This window comes from Orcinus orca, chromosome 2, assembly GCF_937001465.1.
Source record: "Orcinus orca chromosome 2, mOrcOrc1.1, whole genome shotgun sequence".
Classification (NCBI taxonomy): Eukaryota; Metazoa; Chordata; class Mammalia; order Artiodactyla; family Delphinidae; genus Orcinus; species Orcinus orca.
Window position 1 is genome coordinate 5,673,716 of NC_064560.1, and position 23,192 is coordinate 5,696,907.

Genomic DNA, 23,192 nt, shown 5'->3' on the forward strand with positions numbered 1-23,192 from the left:
ATAATGTGCAATCGCCTTATGGCTAAAATAGTGTCCCTTCCTTCATTAAATAGTTATACTGCTGGCCCCGATTAACTTGCTGGATGCAGGGTTGCCGCAACCCTTCCATCTGTAAAAAAGGCAGCTTCTGCGAAGTGGGATGCGACGAGGCCCGCCTGTACCGGAAACGGAGGCAGAAGAGCAGCCTCAGGCGGGATCGCACAGAAACCCCGGGCCTCTGGCATCTCTACCTCACGCTTCTGCTTCTGCCTCACTTCCGCCGTCTGTGTTTAGGGCTAACGCCTTCCAGGAGTGTTGCGCGGGTGAGACTCGTAAAGGGAAGGCTTGCGATTCTTGGATGAAAAGGCCTGTTGTGACAAGCTCTTCTCTCTCCACCCACGGCCCCAGCTTTGCTCTGAGTCTGCAAGACCCGTTGGGGGCATCAGAAGCTAAAGCTGGAGCCCAAGAGAGAGTCCTATCCTCCCCTCAGATTCCCGGGATGCCCACTCAGATTCAGGGCTGATGCACGGAATCCTCCAGTAGATCGTCTTTAACATTCAAGCGGAAACCACAGACATCTTAATTTTTAACCTTTTGGCACTTGAAAACCATAAATTTCTCTGAGACTCTTAAGAATCTGATGTAACAACAACAACAAAAAACTAGGAGGAACTAGATGAGGTATATTAAATCTGCTGAGCATGTCAGGGCTAATTTTTTTTAATAAATCTATTTTATTTTATTTTTTAAATTTTTGGCTGCGTTGAGTCTTCGTTGCTGCGCGCGGGCTTTCTCTAGTTGCGGCGAGCAGGGGCTGCTCTTCCCTGCGGTGCGCGGACTTCTCATTGCGGTGGCTTCTCTTATTGCGGAGCACAGGCTCTAGGCACGCGGGCTCAGTAGTTGCGGCTCACGGGCTCTAGAGCGCAGGCTCAGTAGTTGTGGCACATGGGCTCAGCTGCTCCGCGGCATGTGGGATCTTCCCAGACCAGGGCTTGAACCTGTGTCCCCCGCATTGGCAGGTGGATTCTTAACCACTGCGCCACCATGGAAGTCCCAAAGGTATTTTTTTTTAAACCCTCCATTCCTTTTTGGAATACGTTTTTCCCCAAAACTCAGAAACATGACAGTGAAACTAAAGGAAGATTGGGATCCGTAGGCCCTTGTACTCTTGAGCTCTCCTAGATGTTTTTCTCCATTATTTTCTTGACAGTTGTTGGGCTTATTCCCAAGTACCACTTTGTTTCTTTGCACGCAAAAGCCTGGCTCCTCCTCTACTGCCAGCCTCTCCTTACTGCTAGTCAGTAGTTTACATATTGCAATCAGGAATGGAGGGAAAGCACAGATCAACTGGATATGCCGTGTTCCAGGGATGGTGGGGTTTGGCACTTGAGAGAGAGCCCAGCTTAGGTGAGGGAATTCGGCTTTGCTGGGGAAACGGCAAAAGGCAATGACTAGAATTGACTTGTAGGTGCTGCTTCCTGAGGTCCACCTGGCGAGAGCCTCATGGCTAAAGCGCCGCGTGGATGCATTCACCCGTAGGTAGGTGGATGTTTTCTGGTTTTGATCCCTAAGGTTATTTTTTTAAAAAATCTCTTTGCTGTGGAAGTAGAACTTAACCTCACAGAAAATCCATGGACAGGGACGAGAGGCAAGTCGTACAGCGCTGTCTAGAATCTCAGGCGTCATGCTGTAATCTAACCCGAACGTAGGAGGAACCTTGGAGATGTGAGGTTTCATTTAACATGATTTTGCTTAAGGGTAAATGAGTTCATTTAAGCGGAGTGCTATACAAGTTTCATATGTAAAGCGTGCAGGTTCCATTCAGATGCCCAGCTGTGACCAGGTTGAAGCCATTGCTCGTGGTGTTTGATCTAAACAGGTTCTTGTGCCTTCTGATTGAGTGTCCATTCAGGGAGCGAGGTAGGGGGTGGGTGGCAGCATACACTGCCTGTCTAGGGAGACACAGATTACCCAGTCAACGGATTAGTTCCAAAGCCTTCTGCATCCTGATTCAGTGCTATCTGCCACGCACTCTGCAATCTGTAGGCTAGCACCTAAAGAGCCGTCTCGCTTTCCATCGGCCTGACCGTGAGTCACCTGCCATGGTCACATCATCCAGTCACCTGGGCTGAGAGAAACTGAGAGGGGAAGATGGCCCCGGGAGCAGGGAGTCCAAATTAATAGCCACAAAGAGGAAGAGGAAGAGGACGAGTAATAATACCTCTAGATAGGCTCTTACCATCTGTCCGCATCTGAAAAACAAAAGAAAGACAAAGAAGAGGCTTCCCTGTTGAGACTCTAGTATTCCAGTTCTGTGACACCGGCTCTGTATTTGTAACATCATTTATATCTAGAACCACAGGACAGATGTGCACCCCTGCACGGTGTCTTTCGTTCAGACTCAAATGAGCACATACAGAGAACGCCACGGAAGCTTCCCGTGGAAATGCTGTTGTATAGGGTGTGCTCCCTGAGTTTGGCTATTACGATCACTAGCTTAATAACTTAAAAGGTCGTTAACGCTGAGCCTTTCCTCAAGGAACTGCGTGTGGCCGGGAAAACACCTATCTTTCCATAATAAAAATCCATTCTGATTTTTAATTTGTCCAAAGGAAAGGAAGAAAACCCCAGTGTTTTTATAATGTTCATTTTAACTGAATTCTCTCTCGTAAGCTATTCCTGTGTTCAGCTAGTTATTACTAATATCAAACGATGGTTAATATTCAGTAAAACCCACTGTACTGTAGAGGAGTTTAATGGAAACCCCTGGTCACACAGTACTTTGAAAGAGAATCTCCCCAGGAGGCAAACGGACTGGGCTCCCAAGCTGGCACCATGATGCATTTACTGCTCACCCTTTCAGCCTCAAAAGCCCTGCAGAAACTGGGGAAAACACATAAGAAACTGATGTAGGACCAGAATTTTGTAACAGAGGATAACTGCCCCTAGAGAGTAGAAGACTTGCCTTGGCCTTCACATTTTTTTCCAGTGGACAGCTCTAAATGGGAAGCATGTCTGTCATCGCTTGATGAGTACGGAATTGAGGAATGAATCAGGACATGTTCCTTGGCTAAGACACTCTTTCAGTCCACCAGTAAATGTTTATTAGGTGACTCGTGTGTGGCAGGCACTGGAGGAACAAAAGGATTAAGACAGTCCCTGCTTCAGAGGCGCTAATGATCGAGCTGGGAGGATACTTGCGTAGTTGGATATTTCAGTACATCCTAGTAAGTACAGTGATGTATGTTTTCATTCAGTCAGTCAACAAACGTTCATCATGTGCCCACGGCATGCTGGTCAGAGAGGATACTCAAGAAGACAGACAAGGTTCCTGCTCTCTCGGAGTTCATCTTCCATTCAGGGAGGTGGCAAACAACAAGTAATCAAAATAATTTTATGTGACTGTGGGTGGGAAGGAAGTGAATGTGGTTAAAGAGAGAGAATGTGGGCAAAAAAGACCTCTGTTAGGAACTGACGTTCGAAGTAGACCAGAGTGATGCATCAGTCAGGACTCAGCATTCCTTGGATTGCAAGAAACAGGAAGCGTAAGAGGAATGGAGATGATTTATTTTATACTACTAATAATCCAGCAGTACAGTAGACTTCAGGCATGGCATGATCAAGGGCTCAATGTCACTGGACTCCATTTCTCTCCACCTTTCAGTTCTGCTTCGTCTGCTGGTTTGTGTTCCAGGCAGGCTCTCTTCACAGAGCTCACCATGGCTGGCAGCAGACCTGGGCTCCCAATTCAACTCAAACAGAAAAGAAAGGACTTTTCTTCCCAGCAGTGTGCGCTGAGATCCTAGGTCTTTCTCTGGTTGGCGCAGGTTGGCTACAGGCTCATGTATGAACCAGTTTCCGCACCCAGAGTAAAGGGAGAGGTTTGAGACTGAGTTGTTTCGACACCAAAGTTGGGACAGCATAGCCATTCACATCCAAGATATTGAAGCTGTCTCTGTCCATTCCCTCACCTGTGAAATGGGGATAGGAAGAGTGCCTATCTCAGGGAGAGCTGGAGAAGAACGTTCAGGCAGAGGGAGTAGCAAGTAAAACCTCAGAAGTGGGCAGGGGCCTGATTGGTTTGCCTGTGTGCTAGAGATTGGGAACATGGAGGGTAGTGGCTGAAGAGCGGAGAGAGCTGGCCGGCGGCTGGACCGTGCAGGAGCGGGCCAGCCTTTGAAGGGTGGTGGTGGCGTCACGTTTATTTTCTCTGCTTCCACTTAGAGACGTCGTCCTATCGGGACGTCCACAGAACTCCCAGCTGGGTCCTCACCGCCTTTCTCTGGGTAGTGCATAGGTGCCCGCTGCTGGCATCTACCCCACTGTTTGAGTCGCTGATCAAAACCACGCTCTTCTGATGGGCAGGGTCTCCAGCTTTGTTCATACCCTTGGCTGGCTTCCAGCCAAGTCCGGCTGGCCTGAGTTGTGCTGGCGTTATTTGGGGCAACTTCCCATGTTTCTGCTTTGGTTCATTTTGTGTTGACGCTATCATTTAACACCTGGAGGGCGATCTTACTGTCTTTAAATTCAGGTTTTCGGGTGGTGCTTCACTCTCGCCCTGACTGTCCTGTCTCTCCAGCCAAGTCCGTATTGGCAGGATACGAAATTTAAAGTGGGTTGTATGAAATGGACAAAAGCAATAATTTGTGGTTTCTGCAGTATTAACATCCAGCTGTCCATGTTAACGAATCTATTAGATAATTACTGTTCAGCTTGTGAGAGCCAGATTCAGGTTAGTGAATTTTAATCATTGTGTTTTCTTAGGAATAATTTTTGGAGGGATTAAATGCACATATAGGAATATTTTCTCCCTTCCTTGTATCTATAAGTAGGTTTGCATATCTGTGTGTATGCTACAAACACATAGACACATACATGTTTGGATGTCTCTTTTTCGATCTCCACACATACTATATCCCAAAATAATTCTTGTCATAAAAAATATTCCCCAATACTCCATGTCTGAAGTCTATTAAGGAAGTAGCTTGTTTAGAAAACTTACCAATGCCCTTCCTCTTGTTTCCTTTGCTTTTTAGTTGATTCTGTAAATTGCAACATTTAGCACTTTGCAGTTTAATTTAAAAGGATTACCTATTCTCTTAAATGCTTAAGCAGGGAAGCGAGTTGCAGTCATTGATTTTTCTCCGCATGTATTCTGTGAAAGCTGGATTTGCTCCTTCCCCAGGGAGCGTACCCCCTGAACTGCATGCTTGCTGGTGACAGCTCAGACCTCTGATACATAACCGAAGACCTTGCCTAATATCCTTGCTACTGCTCGGGGAATTTTTATTAAGTAAAAGCATCATTAGAGTAGACAGGATGATGAAGTTTAATGAGCATCTTTTGTGCATGAGATTGTTAGTTTTGCTCTGCCAGAATCCTCCTTTCTCCCCTCCGTGGGGCAGAGAGCGAGTCTAGAACGTATGGGGTATTTTTAAAATCTGCCTTACATTTTTGTATAGCTTAATATCTGTCCTAAGCCAGCTACAGATTCCTTTTGACTATCTATACAGATGCTATTTACCACGTGTATGTGGATAATTTCTTCTTACACTGTGTGTTGGGGACAGAGAACGGTGACGTTTATAATGGAGGCGAATGTAAAAGACACATCCTGGTGTTAGTGAATTTCACGGAACCACCTCTTGGAGGTCTGATCTCAAAAAATCACTGCCTTTTGAATTAATGAGACTGCTCATGGGAATATGGTAACTGTTCTTTTTTTTTTTTTTTTTCTTTAAGACTCAGCAATTTATGTGCTAAGGTTCTGTCACCAGCCCCTCAGAAGCTGCTAGATGGGATAAATAAAGATACTGCAAATGCTTATTAATAATCTAGGCTTCACACTTTGTCCACAGATTCATTTGAGGAGATTTTAAATTTAGCATCCTACCATAAGATTACAGATTAGACACAAAATGATTTCTCTCCGTTATTGTCACCGGCCATATACTTAGATTTTTCAAATTGGTTCTTTTCTTGGTCTGTATAAGGACTTTCCATGGAAACACCCAAAACAACAGGAGGGAGGCATATGACATGAGCAAATGACTTAAGAACAGCATATTGCACCTCTCACATACCTGGCATTCTGAAACATAATATTTACATAGCACACAATGTGTTTCCAGCAGCTGCCTTGAGTATGCAGAATACAAAAGAAGTGAAGTCCGCAAGTCCCCGCCCTCAGGAAAATGGTGGGCTGTTGAAGAGGACAGAACTGAGAAATCCAGAAAGATGGGAGACAAGATAACTCCGCGCCTAAAGAGTTTGAACTTTGGAGCTGTTGCCTGGGTTTGATCCAGACCTTTTGCTAAGCCTCAGTTCCTTCATTTGCAAAGATAATAAGATAATAAGATAAATCCAACTACCTTGGCTTGTTGTGACAGTGAATGCTGATTGCATGGTTACCATATCCACCAGGTGCCCTGAGCCAGGTGCTCTACTGGTACTTGGAAATAACAGCCGAGAGCAGAAATCACTTTGTATCTTATGAAGGACTTAATGATGAAATCCCAATAAACCCTCTAGTATTTGGCGAAGGTGGAAATTGGACCGGGGCGGGCGGCAGGGCAGAGAGAGCTGTGAAAGGCCGAAAGATGTGGCTGCGATCTGAGCTACAGAGAGGGTGGAGGCTAGGCGTTTCAGGCAGTAGCAACACAGACCAGCAAAACACAGAGACCGGAGGGATCCTGGCTGACGGGAAAGACTAATCCCAGGCCTTAGATTGATTTAGTGTTAAAAAATTTCGCAGATCGCCTGCAAGGTAGACGGTATACAGATATGACCGTTTTCCAGTGAAGATAACAGAGGTTCTGGAAAGCTATGGGACTCTAAGTTTACTTAGCTAATAGGTGGCAAAACTCACACTCTGCCCACGTTTCCTACAGTCCACGCGGCCTTCCTCCCGACCAGCCTTTCTGCGCTCGGACGGTGAGCGAACAGAGGGAGATGAAGGTGGGTTAGTTAGGCGTTACACGGCATGTTCTGGCTGCTCTCTGATCCAGTGGGTAGCGGACGCTGTTTTCCATGCGTAAACCGAGGAGAGAGAATTCCGTCAGTCACGTGTAGGACGCATTGGAGGAAGGAAGGAATCGGTATCAAGGAGACCAAGAAGAGGGAATTCCCTGGCATTCCAGTGGTTGGCACTTGGCACTGTCACTGCGGGGCCCGGTGTTCGATCCCTGGTTGGGGAAGTGAGATCCCACAATCCCCCAAGCCACACGGTGCGGCCGGAAAAAAAAAAAAAAAAAAAAGACCAAGAAGGGACCTGTTATAATAATCTAATGGCCATGTGGTATAGGCCTATTTTAGGGTAGAAGAAAAAGAATGAATAAAATCATAAGATGATGGAAAAAAGAGCAAGTACCGTAAAGCAGCTTGTTAATCCACTGAGTCACAAACCTTTTGAGAAGCTGATGAAAGCTGTGTTCGCCTCCTGCTGAAAAATGCACATACAGCTTTGCTTGGAGCTCAGATCCTACCCTGGCCCCGGGCTGAGACTGAAGAAAGAGGCAGGTGCCAAAAAGACTTCATCTTGTTGATCCTGGAGGTCTGGAGACTTCAGAGGGACAGACCTGAGGAACTGGGCTAGGGAACTATTGCATGCATTTGGTTGGCTACAATAGCGAAATGTCCTAGTGGGAATTAGGCATAGCCGGGGTTGAAGATGGTGGTGACTTGGAGGGCTCCTATTCAGAGATGATCACGGAAGCTACAAAATCAGATGCTCTTTCTAGGGAAGAGGATAGAGAGAGCTAAAAGCAAAACCCACAAGGGCTGCAGAATTGTTTGGAGAAAGAATAAGTACCAAGATAGTGCATTGGAGCCAAGGGAGGAGGTTTTTCAAGAAGGAAAGCCATGGTCCCCAGTGGTCTTCATTACTGCAGCCATGAAGAGGTGTGAAGGTCTGCAAGAGACCCTTGGATCCAACAGAAACAGTAAGACTCAAATGGATTTTTTTTCCCCCAAAATGCAGATGGCCGTATTAAATAAAATGCACCTATCAGCAGTAGAAAAGCGTACATATCATACTACTCAATATAGTGTTTGTTGAGAAATTCGCTCTGATTCTGGTGGGCTGGAATTGTTTGCTGTACCATCTCAGGTGTCATCAGGCAGGGTGTTGAGTTGCGTGGAGTTTCAGGGGGCCAGTGCACAGGCAGCTTGGATAGGATGCCTCTCAAATGACCAGTCTGGTGACCTCTGCCGTCCGTGGCATCATTTCATGATGATTTCTCCAGAGCTGGTCTTTGGCTGGGATTCTGCAGATGGCAGCTCAGGGCAGGGCCCGCTCCCACAGGGACGAGAACGAGAGCCCTTGTGAGCCGAGTGATGGTGCCTCTTTCCTCTCCCACAGCACAGAGCATCTGCAGGTATCTCACCTTGGAGGAATCCCTTCAGCAACAGAAGCCTGTTCATCAGGCACCTGAGCGTAATTGATCCTGTCCTGTCACTTTAGATGGTTCTCTGTTCATTTTTCTGCCCTCCTCGAACATCTCCCAGTTATCCTCTATAGACCTCAGATTTCAGGGGACAGAAGATTTTCCAAGACCCTGTGCCACAGCTTCCCTCCATATACTGAGTGGATCACTTGACCCACCAGCGGCTGTGGCCTATCAGTGACCGTGAGCCGGGTTCCTCTGTCAGTGCTCTCAAGCCGGCATGGTCAGATTTCAGTGCCCACCAGAAACCTCCCCGAGAAAGGATCTCCCCACAGGCTCATGGGGGCAAAGTCGATCCCAGCTGTGCTCTGTGCATGCGCAGAGCCAGGGTCTGAGAAGCAGGCGGAACTGGCCAGCATCGCCTGAGTCGTGGGCCTTCGTGAGAGGCTAAAGGAGCAGCTGCTGCCCTGGAACACTTGCTCTGAAACCCCTGCTCTGAGCCTGCGCACACAGGACCTTGTCCATGTCTGATTACTCTCCCTCCACAAGCCCTGCAAGGTAGCAGTGTTCATCATTTTGCAGATGAGGACATCAGACTGTGACAGAAGTCAGTCACCTTCTCAATGTCACATGTCCTTTGGGGCAGACAGCGTGCAGGAATGCAGAGGCGAGTGAAGCCCCAGGTCTGTTCTCCAGAATCCCCTGTGCAGGACGCCAGGGCTCCTGTAGGGCGGGATGGGTACTGTCTGAGCAGAGCACTGAGGGGATGTGCTCATCCAGAAAGCACCTTGTGCCACGGTCTGAAGGGTAGTTGGGACTCTTCCAAGGTCGAAGAGGTGGAAGGTACGTCACGAGAGGAGAGTATGGGTGATCACAGGGACGGAAATCCATCCTAAAGGCTGTGGGCTGTGTTGATCTATCCTGTTTTCCACTTTCTCTATTTTATGATGCTTTGGCATCTTGGGGGTCTTGCTGCCTGGGGAGACTCCCAAGCTAGCTCATCCCTAGAGGAGCAAACAACTCATCTGTTAGCGCATCTTTTCGTATCCAAGCCAACCAACCCCAAACCCCTATCCTAACTACCTCTTTTCTCTGACTCACGTGCACCAAGCCAGTATTCCCCATGACCCAGACCCAGGTACTGGGTAACTAGAGATCACCTCTTTAGCCCTGGGCTCTGAAATTTTAATCACATCATGCACTTCTAAACTCACTCGTACCCTGCCTCACCCCTTCCTTTTTGTGAAACCACTATAAAGGCTCTGGGCTTTGCTCTCTCCTGAGCGCCTCTGCCTCCTAACCAGCCCTCGTGCTTCCCCGTGTGGCCCTGCACACAGCTGCATGTAACAAAACGCTTTCAAAGGCACAGACCTCTCCGTCTCCTCCCTGTCACCTCTATGAATTAAATCCTGGGGACATCTCAAGCATGGGCCATGACTCTTAGCTTCAGAGTATGGAGAGAGCCAGTCCCTTCCTGTCTCATTGTGGCAGAGAGGGGGCAGTTGGCCTGCCCATTTCCTCTCCCTCTAGTGGAAACAGCACCCGTTTTTCCTTGGGGACACTCCTTTGCGCCCTCTCTGCAACTTAGTTTTTAACTTTTCCTTCTTTTCAGTGAATTATTACCCCAGAATTTTTTTTTTTTTCCCCTGCTGAAATTAAGCAAAATCCTCACAGACAGCCCCAGAGAGGCTCACTTACTGTATCGGTTCCCTACTGCTACTGTTAACAAATGACTGTGATCGTTTTTTGTTTTTTTTTTTAACATTTTATATTGGAGTATAGCCAATTGACAATGTTGTGATAACAAATTACCATGATATTAGAGGCCCAAACCATAACCAGTGTACTATGTTACAGTCCCGGGTGTCGAAGCCTGCAATTTAGACGTCAGCAGGGTTTTGCCCTTCCAGAGACTCCAGGGGAGAACGCGTTTCCTTGCCTTCCTAGGGTCTAGAGTCTGCCTGCATTCCTTTCTCCACGTCAGAGCCGGCAGCTGAGCCTGTTCAGATCTCTGACTCTGGCCCTCCAGCCCCCCTCTTAAAAGGACCCTTGGGATTACTTTGGGCCCACCCAGATAATCCAGGATAATCTCTCCATCGCAAGATCCTTAACTTAACCAGCTCTGCAAAGTCCCTTTTGCAATATAAGGTAACATAGTCACAGGTTTCAGGGATTTAGGATGTGGACATTTTGGGGGGCCATTATTCTGCCTGCTACACTTAATTGCCTGGAGGCCCCGTGGCTAATAGCTGGTGGAACCCAAGACTGGGGACCCTGAGATGCTTGTCCTTACTGCTCTTCCAGAGCCACGTCTCCAGGGAGGAATGGCCGCTCTCATGTATCCAGTCTACAGATGAGAGTCAAGTGCCGGCTCTCGTCCGGCCACACAGCTGGAGGAGGGAAAGCGTCCCGCAGCGCAGGGCAGAGTCATCCCGGCTTTGCTGGTGACTCACAGAAGAAGTGGGGCAGTGCATTTAGCTCTGCCTTAGGTGCCTTCTTCAAAGAGGATTCGAACCTTTCTTCCAGAGATGCTTGGGGATTTGGCGTCGATAAAAAAATACCGTATTCTTTTTCAGAGGAAAAAGCCCTAGAGAAGTAAAGTAATCATATAATTATCTTTTTTTAATCACTCTGACTATAACCCCACATCAGTCTTGTTTTTCCACAAGCCCTCGTGGGCCACGTCCAATAGTCCTGTCCTGGTGCCAGGCTCATTCACCACCATGGCCACCCTGTGAGAAAACGCATCATTTTTTAACAGATGAAGAAACTGAGGCACGGTGGGGTGAGGCTTGCTAATCATTTGCCCAGAACGAACAGTTCGTAAAGTGGCAAAACGAGGATTTTAAGCGTCAAGTTCAGGACTGCTATCTCCCGTCCGGCCCTTTGTAGCGAGGGGCTTGCTGTGTAGCCCCAGGAAGGCTGGGCACGCAGTGGGGTTTGAGTCCGAAAAGGCAGGCGTTGAAACGTTGGAACATTCCAGTTCCTTCCTGAAAAGAGGAGCCTTGCTGAGTCCCGAGCAGCTTTTGCACCGCCTTCTGAAATGACTCTGCTGGGTTACCGCCGTCAGGGCCCCGCGACACTGCCACCCTCTCTGGGAAGGCTTCCGTGCCTGCGTGTTCAGGATGTGGTCCCCAGCAGGCTTGCATCAGGTCTTTCATCTCTTCTCCCTCCTCTGACCCCTTTATTTCTTTTGATATCACTTTCCCAGCACCTGAGTCTTGCCGGGTTTCCAAATTCGTGAGCGAAGGAGTTGTGTTTCTGCAGATTTTTGTAATCCTTAACATCTGATGCTGTCTGCGAGTAAGAATGTGTATACTTCTTTCCTTTATGGGGATAAAAGTTTGGAAAATAGAGGAGAGACACGTGAAGCTGTAAGAAAGCGGTACCATGGGAGCAGGTTCTGAGACCATAGGTGCCCGTGTGAATGCACAGAACAGGGTAGTCAGACCTTGGCTTCGTGCCAGGCGGGAGGAGCTTGGAGCACATCCCACTGGAGCGCTAAGCCCCTGCTCTGGAGGAAAGCGGCATCCTAGGAGGAGATGGGCAGACGCTATGAGAGGATAAGCTTGTCTCAGAGAGTGTGTTGATAAAGGTGAGGAACGTAAGGGCCAGCTCTGCTTTGGCTCAGGGTTTCCTCTCCCTGTCTGGCGTATCTGGGAGACACGCTGGAGGGGCAGGGGAAGGGGTGCACGGGTTGGAGCCTCCCACGTAATGCAAGGTAATCTTCCTGTCTCAGGATCCTTAGTCTCACCTCTGCAGAGTCCCCTTTGCCCTGTAAGGTGACAATAACAAGTTCCGGGGGTATTAGGACAGGGACATCATTGGGGGTTGGAGTGGCAACAGTGGTGAAGCTGGACTGGCTGAACCTTCCTTTCTGCCTAAACCAATGTTTCTTTCCCTGGATCCAGGAACCCCAGGTGTCCAGGGCACAGAACCAGCCGCTCTTTTTAAAGTCTAGGGGAGGGGGTCCTGTGTTGGTTTGAAGATCCGTTTTCCTGGATGGCAGGTTGTCTTGGGGAGGAAGATGTTTCTGCTCAGGGGTGCCGGGGAGGACTGGGCCTGCGTCTCCATTCAATTAGCCAGAAGTCCTCTAAGGGAACTTCTACAGACTTTGAACGCTGACTTGCAAGTGCTGGTATGACCCATCTAGGACATGTGGTACCTCCTTCACCCTCCCCTTTACCCGGAGAACGTTCCCAGCACCTGGCTGGACTTAACATTCTTCAGCTCGTAGCTCTGTCTACTGCCACGTCCTGCATTCTAAACTCCTTGCGAGCAGAAACCCATCTTCGTGACCACTGTTGGTAGATGCTGCTTGTTACTGCTTCTGAGGAGATGCTTGGAAGCCTCTGGAGAAGATAGACTACGTCTGACCTGTCAAAACCCAGTGTCCAGCTTTCCCTAAGCGTCCAGTCAATTGGACAGCTCCGAGCACCAGGTCCCTCCCTCGGCCTGTCAACCACAGCGTCGGTGTCATCAAGAGCATCAGTATATGCCCAGTGCAGGAGAGGGTGTCGATTCCCTGCGTGGATCCTAGAACACGGGACACCTTGTACAGGAAGGTCAGTCTTTGTGTCCGCCCTGTTCAGTTAGCATAAGGCAATTGCACCAAGTGGGGTCAGACATTGCCTTCCCTCTGGAGGCACTGAGACACCCACCTGACTCTCAGCGGCACAGTTACATCAATAAGGGGAGTTAAGGTTGAGCTGTATTTATCTTAGGGTGGCTTTTAATTTCGTTTAATCAGAGTTACTCATAAATTACCGATTAATTACTACCTGCTGTTGGGTTCCAGCCCCTCAGCCGCGGAGCTCACTCTGCTCTGCGAGGGATGCCATGGCTGTAATCGCAGGCTACTTTGTCAACATTTAATCAGCGGCACTTATTAACATGGCATTGATGGGTGGTCGCCATCCCAGCGCCATCCGTCACGGGTGAGCAGCTAGCGAGGGCTCCGACACCATCGCTGTCTGTCACGTCACCCGGCCCTGGGGGTCTCGGGCCGGATTGCTGTTCACTTTGCACTAAGTGGACACTCCATCTTTTCAGTTCGGCCCAGTTTCTGTCACTGTCGACTTCAGCACTCGTGGCCTGTGGAGCTGCAGTCCGGATCGGCCAGGCTAGGCATCATGGTCCCCCTAGCCCTGGATCTCTCTTCCTTTGCTGATTTCACACTTAGCCCAGGGAGTGTAGGATTCCAAGAGACTTGTCCAGAATTGGACTTCATGGCATGGTGGGGAGAGAGAGAATGTGTGTGTGTGTGTGTGTGTGTGTGTGTGTGTGTGTGTGTGTGTGTGTGTGTGTGTGTGTGTGTGTGTGTGTGTGTGTGTGTGTGTGTGTGTGTGTGTAAGACAGTTTATAATTCTTAAATCCAGCATATGACCCAGAGAAAACAGAAATGACCTTGTGGTGTTCTTTGGCTTCCTGAATATTCCTAGAGATGAATCTGTTGATGAAAACGCTGCCGTAGAAGCATATCTTGTGTTCACAAGGTAGATCTCACGGTGTCCCCTCCTCTCTCTTTTCAGCCTCTACGGCAGACACATGCAGGCAAACCCAGAACCGCCGAAGAAAAATAATGACAAATCGAAAAAGATCAGCCGGAAACCCCTGACAGCCAAGAACAAATAAGGGGTTGGCATGGGCTGGACTCCTGATGGCTTCTCTCCTTATTACTTCGGTTCTCTCTTTTTCTATCTCACGAATGAATACTGTGTGTGTTTGTTTTGTTTTTTCTCTTTCTAGCGCTTACCACCTTACCTTTTAAATTCTTTTGGTGGGTGGTAGATTTTTCATAAGTTCTTCAAACCATTTCCATTTGTTTCCTTGAAATTGCCAAAGGCAGGCTTAGTTCAGCTGCAAATTCCATATGAGACACAGCTTTCAGCTCCTTGAATAGATGTTCACAGAGTTGCTTATTATGAAAAGAATAATTAAAATCATGTAATCATTTAAATGCCACCGTTAACACTGTTTATTCACATAACTCATTATTTTTGCTTTATTAAGTTTTCCTTCACCGCCGAGATTTTATGTCAACTTCCAAATGATTTTAATAAAATCTTGACTTCGTGTCACATGTTGCTTCTTGAATAAAAAAATATCTGATCTTGGGTATACCCATTTTTGTTTACTTTTTTCCCCAAAATGATCTTATCTACTTTTATTGGTTGTCGATGATAAACTCTGAAACTTTGCATGAAAGAAATGCAGCATTAAATCAGAGTTAGTTTCTTCTCACATCGATTTGTCAGTTTTTTTTTTTTTTTCCTTTGAGGACTGTTTCTAAATTAGGAAGGAGCAGAAAAACAAATCTCTAGGAGCTTTTGCCAAAGGATTTTGGAAAGCAGCATTGCTTAGCTGAAGGAATGGTGACTTCTGCCAGTGGCTGGTCGACAAGAGCTGTGAAACAGAGAGAGAAAAATACTCAAGTGTGTTTCTTGTCACTGCAGAAAATCTGCTCATATCAGAGCATCCTCCTAAGTGACTGTGATGATGCCAAAGAAGTTGTGTAAATGTGCACACTCTATACCACACCCAGTGTAGAAACTGCAGCGGCAGAATCATTAAACAAGTAATTGTTTACCTCTGTGGTAGGCAGCTTTGCTCTTATCTACAGTAATGTGTATGTCAGTGGAAACACATCCAAGCAGAATGTTTGCGCTAAAGGGACTGCCAACCCTGGAATGTCTTAAAAGGTGTGTGAAGATGTAACATTGTCTCAGGTGGATCGTCTGTATCTACCCCTGCATCTTCTTTTCTCCATCTCACAGCTGAAACCCTGAGACCAAGACCACTGGAACAGAGAAAAAACCAGAAACAAAGCACAGCCAAAAATCCTGAGTTACTTAGGAAATGGATGCGTTCGAATCACAGAGATCACTCCTGAAGGTCTACACTTCTTGTTTCTGGATAACTTCCTGATAAAACATTCACCATGGGAAGAAGAATTCCCAGGTGCCATCACCTGTTTGGGGATTTCGTTGATGTAATTTTTCTAGGTGCAATCTTTGCCTCAGCCTGAATTTTGTTAATTTTTTTTTAGCTTGTGAAATTAACAGGAGGAAGAACAATACCTCTACTATTGGTGATTGGAAAGACTTCATCTAAAATTAAACTAGCAACAAAGCTTTAGTAAAACTACCACAATATAGTCTTTTGAATAATTTTTTTTTAAAAGATGAACACTCTAGATAGACATATGGGCAATACACGAAAATTCACCGGGAGGAAATATCCCCAAGAACCATGGGAAAAAAAAAAAAGTCCAGCCTTACTAGTAGCCAGAAAGATATAAATCAAAGCAAAAATAAGACAGCTGTAATAATGAGAAATGTGCATATATTTTTTAAGCTAGTGTTAAGTGCTAGAGGGAGTAATATGACATAAACATTCTTATACGCTGCTATTGGGAATATAAATTTCTCTCCGGAAAGGTGGTAGGAATTTAATGGTAACTAGCAAAACCTTAAGATGGGAAAGGAGGGTTAACGGTGTATCCACATGATAAACTTTTATGAAGACATTAAAAATTATTGAACGATATCTAGGGGCAAAGGGAGATAATCATATCCAGTTAAGTAAAAAAAAGTCACACTTAAAAGACTATATGAGTGGTCCCAATTGTGGAAGAAGGAAATTGTGTTTATAATATGTATGCACAGAAAAATGGAAATGGACTTTATGGCTGATAAATTATTTCTGTATGGTAGGTTACAAATTTTTAAATTCCTTTTTATACTTACTCTGTACTTTAAATTCTCTGTAATCAGCATGTATATTTTTATAATCAGAAAATATTAAATGTATATCTTTTCAAAACAGAATTGGTATATTATGCAGTCCAGAAAATATCATATATGTAAGTGCAAGGCGTAATGTAAAATCTCAAGGGGGTTTTCTGCTTTTCTTTTGTCACCAAAGTGTGTTTTCACGTCTTTTCATACAGTCTTTTCGGTTACTTGATAACTGGATTTACAAAATATCTACTTTTCAAAAGGTAGCACTTTTTTTCTCCCAGTCTTATTGTGATATAATTGACAAACACTGTATAACTTGAAGGTATACATTATAAATGACTTAGGCATGCTGTGAAATGATGACCATGGTAAGTTTAGTTAACATCCATCATCTCGTATTAGTACCCCCAAAAAAGAAAAAAGAAAGTTTGTTTTCTTGTGATGAGACCTCTTAGCATCCATCCTCTTAACAACTTTTAAATATGCAGTACAGCAGTGTTACATGATATCCTCAGTACTTAGTTATAACTGGCAGGTTATACCTTTTGACCACCGTCATCCAGTTCCTCCAGCCCCACTCCCTGCCTCTGGTAACTGCAAATCTGATCTCTTTTCCTATCATTTTGTTTTTTAGATTCCACAAGTAAGTGATCATACAGTATTTGTCTTTCTCTGTCTGCCTTACCTCGCTTCGCGTAATGTCCTCAAGGTCCGTCCATGTTGCCACAAACGGCAGGATTTCCCTCTTTTTATGGCTGAATAATATTCCATTTATATAAATATAACACACTTTCTTTATCCAGTCATCCTTCGACGTTGTTTCTATGTCTTGGCTGCCATGAATAATGCTGCTGTGAATGTGAGGGTGCAGATATCTCTTTTTTTTTTTTTTTTTGCGGTACGCGGGCCTCTCACTGCTGTGGCCTCTCCCGTCGCGGAGCACAGGCTCCGGACGCCCAGGCCCAGCTGCCATGGCCCACGGGCCCAGCCGCGGATCCTCCCGGACCAGGGCACAAACCCCTGTCCCCTGCATCGGCAGGTGAACTCTCAACCACTGCGCCACCAGGGAATCCCCAGATATCTCTTTAACATAGTGTTTTCATCTTCTGGATATATTCCCAGAAGTGGAATTGCTGGATCATATGGTAGTTCCAGCTTTAATTTTTGTGGAACCTCCCTAGTGTTCTCCATAGTAGCTGTACCAATTTACAGTCCCGCAGACAGTGCACAAGGGTTCCCTTTTCTTCACATCCTCGCCAGCAGTTTTTCCCTTGTCTCTCTGATGATAGCCATTCTAACCAATGTGTGCTGATTGTGGTTTTTTTTTTTTTTTTTTTTTTTTTTGCGTTACGCGGGCCTCTCACTGTTGTGGCCTCTCCGTTGTGGAGCACAGGCTCCGGACGCGCAGGCTCAGCGGCCATGGCTCACGGGCCCAGCCGCTTTGCGGCACGTGGGATCCTCCCGGACCGGGGCACGAACCCGTGTCCCCTGCATCGGCAGGCGGACTCTCAACCACTGCGCCACCAGGGAAGCCCACTGATGGTGGTTTTGATTTGCATTTCCCTGCTGATATTGAGCATATTTTCGTGTACGGTTGGCCATTCATGTATCCTTGGGAAAATATCTATTCAGGTGTTTTGCCAGTTGTTTAATTGGATTATTTGTTGCTATTGGGTTGTATGAGTTATTTATATCTTTTGGATGTTAAGCCCTTATCAGGTATATGGGTTGCGATTTTTTTTGCCCGTTCCATAGGTTGTCTTCATTTTGTTGACGGTTTCCTTTGCTGTGCAGAAGCTTTTTAGTTTTGATTTAGTGCAACTTGTTTATTTTGTTGCTTGGTGCTTTAGTTGTTATATCTAAAAAATTATTGCCAAGACCTATGTCATAGAGCTATTTTCCTGTGTTTTCTCCCCAAAGTTTTAGAGTTTCTGGTCTTATATTTAAGTTTATACATTTTGAGTTAAATTTGGTCAGTGGTATAAGTTAGAGCTTATATCACTTCATTATTTTACACATGAATGTTAGTTTTCCCAGCACCACTCATTGAAGAGACTGTCTTTTCTCCACTGAGTATTCTTGGCTCCCTTGTCAAATTTTAGTTGACTGTATATGCATGGGTTTCTTTCTGGACTCTTGATTCAGTTCCATTGTTCAATGTGTCTGTTTTCATGCTAGTACCATACTGGTTTAATTATTGTAGCTTTATAATAAAGGTTGAAATCAGGAAATACGATGCCTCCTGCTTTGTTCTTTCTCAGGATTGCTTTGGCTATTTGGAGTCTTTTGTGGTTCCATGTAAACTTTATGATTGTTTTTCTACCTCTGTAAAAAAAAAATGTCATTGGAATCTTGATATAGATTGCTTTTAATCTATGTATGGCTTTGAGTAGTATGGACATTTTAACATTAATTCTTCCAGCCCGTTAACACAGGATACCTTTCCATGTTTTTTTGTGTTCCTCAATTTCTTTTATCAATGTCTTGTTTTCAGTGTAGAGATCTTTCACTTCCTTAGTGAAACTTATGCCTAAGTATTTTATTGTTTTTGATGCTGTTGTAAATGGGATTATTTCCTTTACTTCTTATTCAGATAATCCATTATTATTATATAGAAATTTTACTGATTATTTATTTATTTTTGGCTGCGTTAAGTCTTCGTTGCTGCGCACGGGCTTTCTCTAGTTGTGGCAAGCGGGGGCTACTCTTCATTGCGGTGCACGGGCTTCTCCTTGCGGTGGCTTCTCTTGTTGTGGAGCACGGGCTCTAGGCATGCGGGCTTCAGTAGTTGTGGCTCGCGGGCTCCAGTAGTTGTGGCTTGCGGGCTCTAGAGCGCGGGCTCAGTAGTTGTGGCGCACAGGCTTAGTTACTCCACGGCATGTGGCATCTTCCTGGACCAGGGCTCGAACCTGTGTCCCCTGCATTGGCAGGTGGATTCTTAACCACTGCGCCACCAGGGAAGCCCTCTACTGAGTTTTGTATGTTAATTTTGTATCTGCAGCTTTATAGAATTCATTGATTAGATCTAACGCTTTTTGTGGAGTCTTGAGGATTTTCTCTATATAAAATCCTGTCATCTACAAAGAGACAATTCCATTTGTTCCTTTACAGTTATGATGCCTTTGTTTCTTTTTCTTGCCTGATTGCTCTGGCTGAGACTTCCTGTATTATTTTGAATACATGTGGTGACACTGGGCACCCGTGTCTTGTATTTGATCTTTGAGAAGAATCTTTCAACCTTTTACGGTTGAGTATGACGTTAGCTGTGGGTTTGTCATATATGGTCTTCATTATGCTGAGATTTGTTCCTTCTGTACCTAACTTTTTAAGAGTTTTTATCATGAATGGTTGTTGAATTTTGTCAGATGTTTTTTCTGCATCTGTTGAGTTGATCATCTGATTTTTTTCTTTCAGGCTATTAGTGTCATATATGACATTTATTGATTTGTGTATGTTGAACCATTCTTGCGTGTCAGAAATGAATCCCATTTGATCATGGTGAATGATCCTTTCAGTGTGCTGCTAAATGCAGTTTGCTAATATTTTATTGAGAATATTTACATCTATATTCATCAGGGATATTGGCCTGCAGTTTCCTTTTCTTGTAGTGTCCTTTTCAGGCTTTGGTATCAGGGTAATGGTGGCCTCATAAAATGAGTTTGGGAGTGTTCCCTTCTCTTGGATTTTTTGGAAGAGTTTGAAGAAGATTGGTGTTAATTCTTTTTATTATCAGTAAGTATAGTTGATTTACAGTACTTTACAACATAGTGACTCAGTATTTTTATAGCTTATACTCCATTTAAAATTATTATAAAATATTGGCTATATTCACTGTGAAGAATATACCCTTGTTGCTTATTTATTTGATACATAGTAGCTTGTATCTCTTAATCACCTACCCCTCCTTTGCCCCTCCCACCTTCCCTCTTGCCACTGGTAACCACCAGTTTGTTCTCTATATCTGTGAGTCTGTTTCTTTTTTGTTATATTCACTAGTTTGTTGTATGTCTTAGATTCCACATGTAAGTGACAGCACACAGTATCTGTCTTTCTCTGTCCGACTTATTTCACTGAGCATAACACCCTCCAGGCCCATCCATGTTGTTGCAAATGGCAGAATTTCATTATTTTCACGGTTCAGTAACATTCCATTGTGCATTTATATACAACATGGTGTGAATTCTTGTTTAATTGTTTGGCAGAATTCACCAGTGAAGTCATCTAGTCCTGGGCTTTTCTTTGTTGGGAGGTTTTTGATTACTGATTCAATCTCCTTACTAGGACAGTCAGCCCTCCCTATCTGTGAGCTCCACATCTATGGGTTCACCCAACCGTGGAGCAAAACTATATTTTTTTAAATTCCAGAAAGTCCCAAAAAGCAAAACTTGAATCTGCCACATGGCAACAACTGTTTACAAAGCATTTAAATTGCATTTACAACTATCTACATAGTATTTACATTGTATTAGGTATTATACGTACTCTTGAGATGATTTAAAGTATATGGGAAGGCTGCGTAAGTTATATGCAAATACTCTGCCATTTGATATAAGGGACTAGAGCATCTGAGGATTTAGTATCTGTGTGGGGTCCTGGAATGAATTTCCCACAGATATTCGAGGACGACCAATTCTGTTCATATTTTCTGTTTCTGTGATATCCATTGTAATGTCTCATCTTTTATTTATAATTATTTTGATTTGGGTCCTCTCTTATTTCCTAAGTTAGCCTAGCTAAAGGTTTGTCAATTTTGTTTATGTTTTCAAAGAACCAACTCTTAGTTTCGTAAATTATTGTTTCCCTCCTCTCTGTTTCATTTATTTCTGCTCTAATCTTTATTATTTCCTTCCTTTTGCTAACTTTGGTTTCAGTTTGTTTTTCTTCTTCTAGTTCCGTGAGGCATAGGGTTAGATTGTTTACTTGAGATCTTTCTTGTTTCTTAATGTAGACGATTATTGCTGGGAGCCACCTGGTTAGACTGCGTTTGCTGCATTCCGTAAGTTTTGGCGTGCGGTGTTTCCATTTTCATTTGTCTCGAGATACTTTTTAAAATTTTCTCTTTAATTTCTTCTTTGATCCATTAGTTGTTCAGGAGGGTGTTGTTTAATTTCCATGTGTTAATGAGTTTTCCAGTTTTCCACCTGTTATTGATTTCTAGTTTCATTGTGATCAAAGATACTTGGTATGGATTCAGTCTTTCTGAATTTGTTAACACTTGTTTTGTGGCCTAACATATGGTCTGTTCTAGAAAATGTTCCATGTACCCTTGGGAAGAATCTGTATTCTGCTGTTGTTGGATAGGATGGTCTCTATATTTCTAGGTCCATTTAGTCCGTAGTTTGTTCAAATGCACTGTTTCCTTATTGAGTCTCATCTCTCCATTGTTGAGAGTGCCATATTAAAGTCCCCAGCTATTATTGTATTGCTGTTTATTTCTCTTTTCAGTTCTGTTTTTGCTTTATATTTGTAGTTGCTCTGATGTTGGGTGCCTAAATATTTACAATTATCATGTAGGCTTGAGGGATTGACCCCCCCCTTATCATTATATAATAGCCTGCTTTGTCTCTTTTTACCGTTTTTAGTTTAACGTCTATTTTGTGTGATGTAAGTGTAGCTACCCATGGTTTTGTGTGTGTGTTACCATTTGCATGAAATATCTTTTTCCATCCCTTCACTCTCAATCTATGTGTGTCATTAAGGCTAAAGTGAATCTCTTGTGTGCAGTGTATTTTTTTAATCTATTCATTCTATGTCTTTTGATTAAAGAATTTAATCAGTTTACTTTTAAAGTAATTACTGGTAAGTCAGGACTCATTATTCCTGTTTTGTTCATTGTTTTTCAACTGTTTTGTAGATCCATTGCTCCTTGCTGCTTCTCCTGCTGTCTGGGGTGTGTGTGTGTGTGTGTGTGTGTGTGTGTGTGTGTGTGTGTGTGTGTGTGTGTGTGTGTGTGTGTGTGTGTGTGTGTGTGTGTGTGTGTGTTGATGTCTTTTGGTGTGAATATGCTTTGAAATCTTTATCATGTTCATTTTCGTAATTACTACAGGGTTTTTTTTTTCCCCTTTTGGTTACCATGAGGCTTACATAAAATATTTTAAGCTTATAACACTATTTTAAACTGATAACAAGTTAACTTTTATAGCATTCCTAAACTTTATACTTTTACTTCTCCTCTCCTTCACATTTTAGGATATTGATGTTACAGTTTACATATTTTTGTATTGTATATCCAGTAACAGATTATGGTAGTTATGTTTATTTTTACTGCATTGCTTCCTAAGTTTTAAACAAGACTTGTGAGTGAACTATTCACCACTATTTCCATATTACACAATTGAACTTTGTTATATTTACCATTACCTGTGAGTTTTATGCTATCTTCTTAAATTTTTATGATGTTAATTAATTAGCACCTTTTTACTTCCTCTCAAAGACTCCCTTTAGCATTTCTTGTGAAGTGGGTCTAGTGGTGATGAACTCCCTCAGCTTTTGTTTGGGAGTCTTTATCCTTCCTTCATTTGTGAAGGACAGCTTCACCAGGTATAGAATTCTTGGTTGACAGGTTTTTTTAAATTTCATTATTTTGATTTATAGTATTCCATTCTCTTCTGTTCTCCAGAAACAGAAAATTTTCCATTGAGACATCTACCAATGGTCTTATATGGGTTTCCTTGTATGGAACTTTTCTCTTTTCTCTTGCTGCTTTCAGAATTATTTAATTTGTTTTTGACTTTTGACAGTTTAACTATAATGTATTTTGATGTAACCTTACGTGGATGCAGTCTGTTTGGAGTTGGGTCTCATGGATCTGAATGTTCAATTCTTTCCCCAGGTTTGGCATGTTTTCAGCCACTGTTGCTTTAAATACACTTGCTGTCCCTTTCTCTTTCTCTTGTCTTCTTGGAATTCCCATAATGTGGATAGTTTCTTTTGATTGTGTCCCGTAAGTCTTGTAGGCTTTCTTCACTCTTTCATTCTTTTTTCTTTTTGCTCCTCTGACTGGATAATTTCTAATGTCCTGTCTTCTAGGTCATTGATTCTTTCTTCCGCATGGTTAAGTCTGGTTTTGAAACTTTCTGTTGACTCC

The 23,192-nt window shown here is 44.1% G+C and overlaps 1 protein-coding gene across 7 annotated transcripts in view; it reads left to right on the plus strand.

Moving 5' to 3' along the window:
* The window catches only part of RSU1 (Ras suppressor protein 1), a 356,102-nt gene that overhangs the window by 181,575 nt on the left and 151,335 nt on the right, over nt 1–23,192 (plus strand). For 4 of the 7 annotated variants that reach the window (XR_004476192.2, XR_004476194.2, XR_007475852.1 and 1 more), the window contains 2 exons: nt 6,111–12,928; nt 13,895–14,606. The exons of 1 other annotated variant lie outside the window; for it this stretch is intronic. Coding sequence is in view for 2 of the 6 variants with exons in the window: in XM_004278605.3 (XP_004278653.1) it covers nt 13,895–13,997 (103 nt within the window). In the remaining 4 variants the exon portion in view is untranslated. Of the gene's footprint in view, nt 1–6,110; nt 12,929–13,894; nt 14,607–23,192 lie in introns of those variants that run through there. 2 more of the 7 variants (XM_004278605.3, XM_033403465.2) reach the window with 1 other exon arrangement.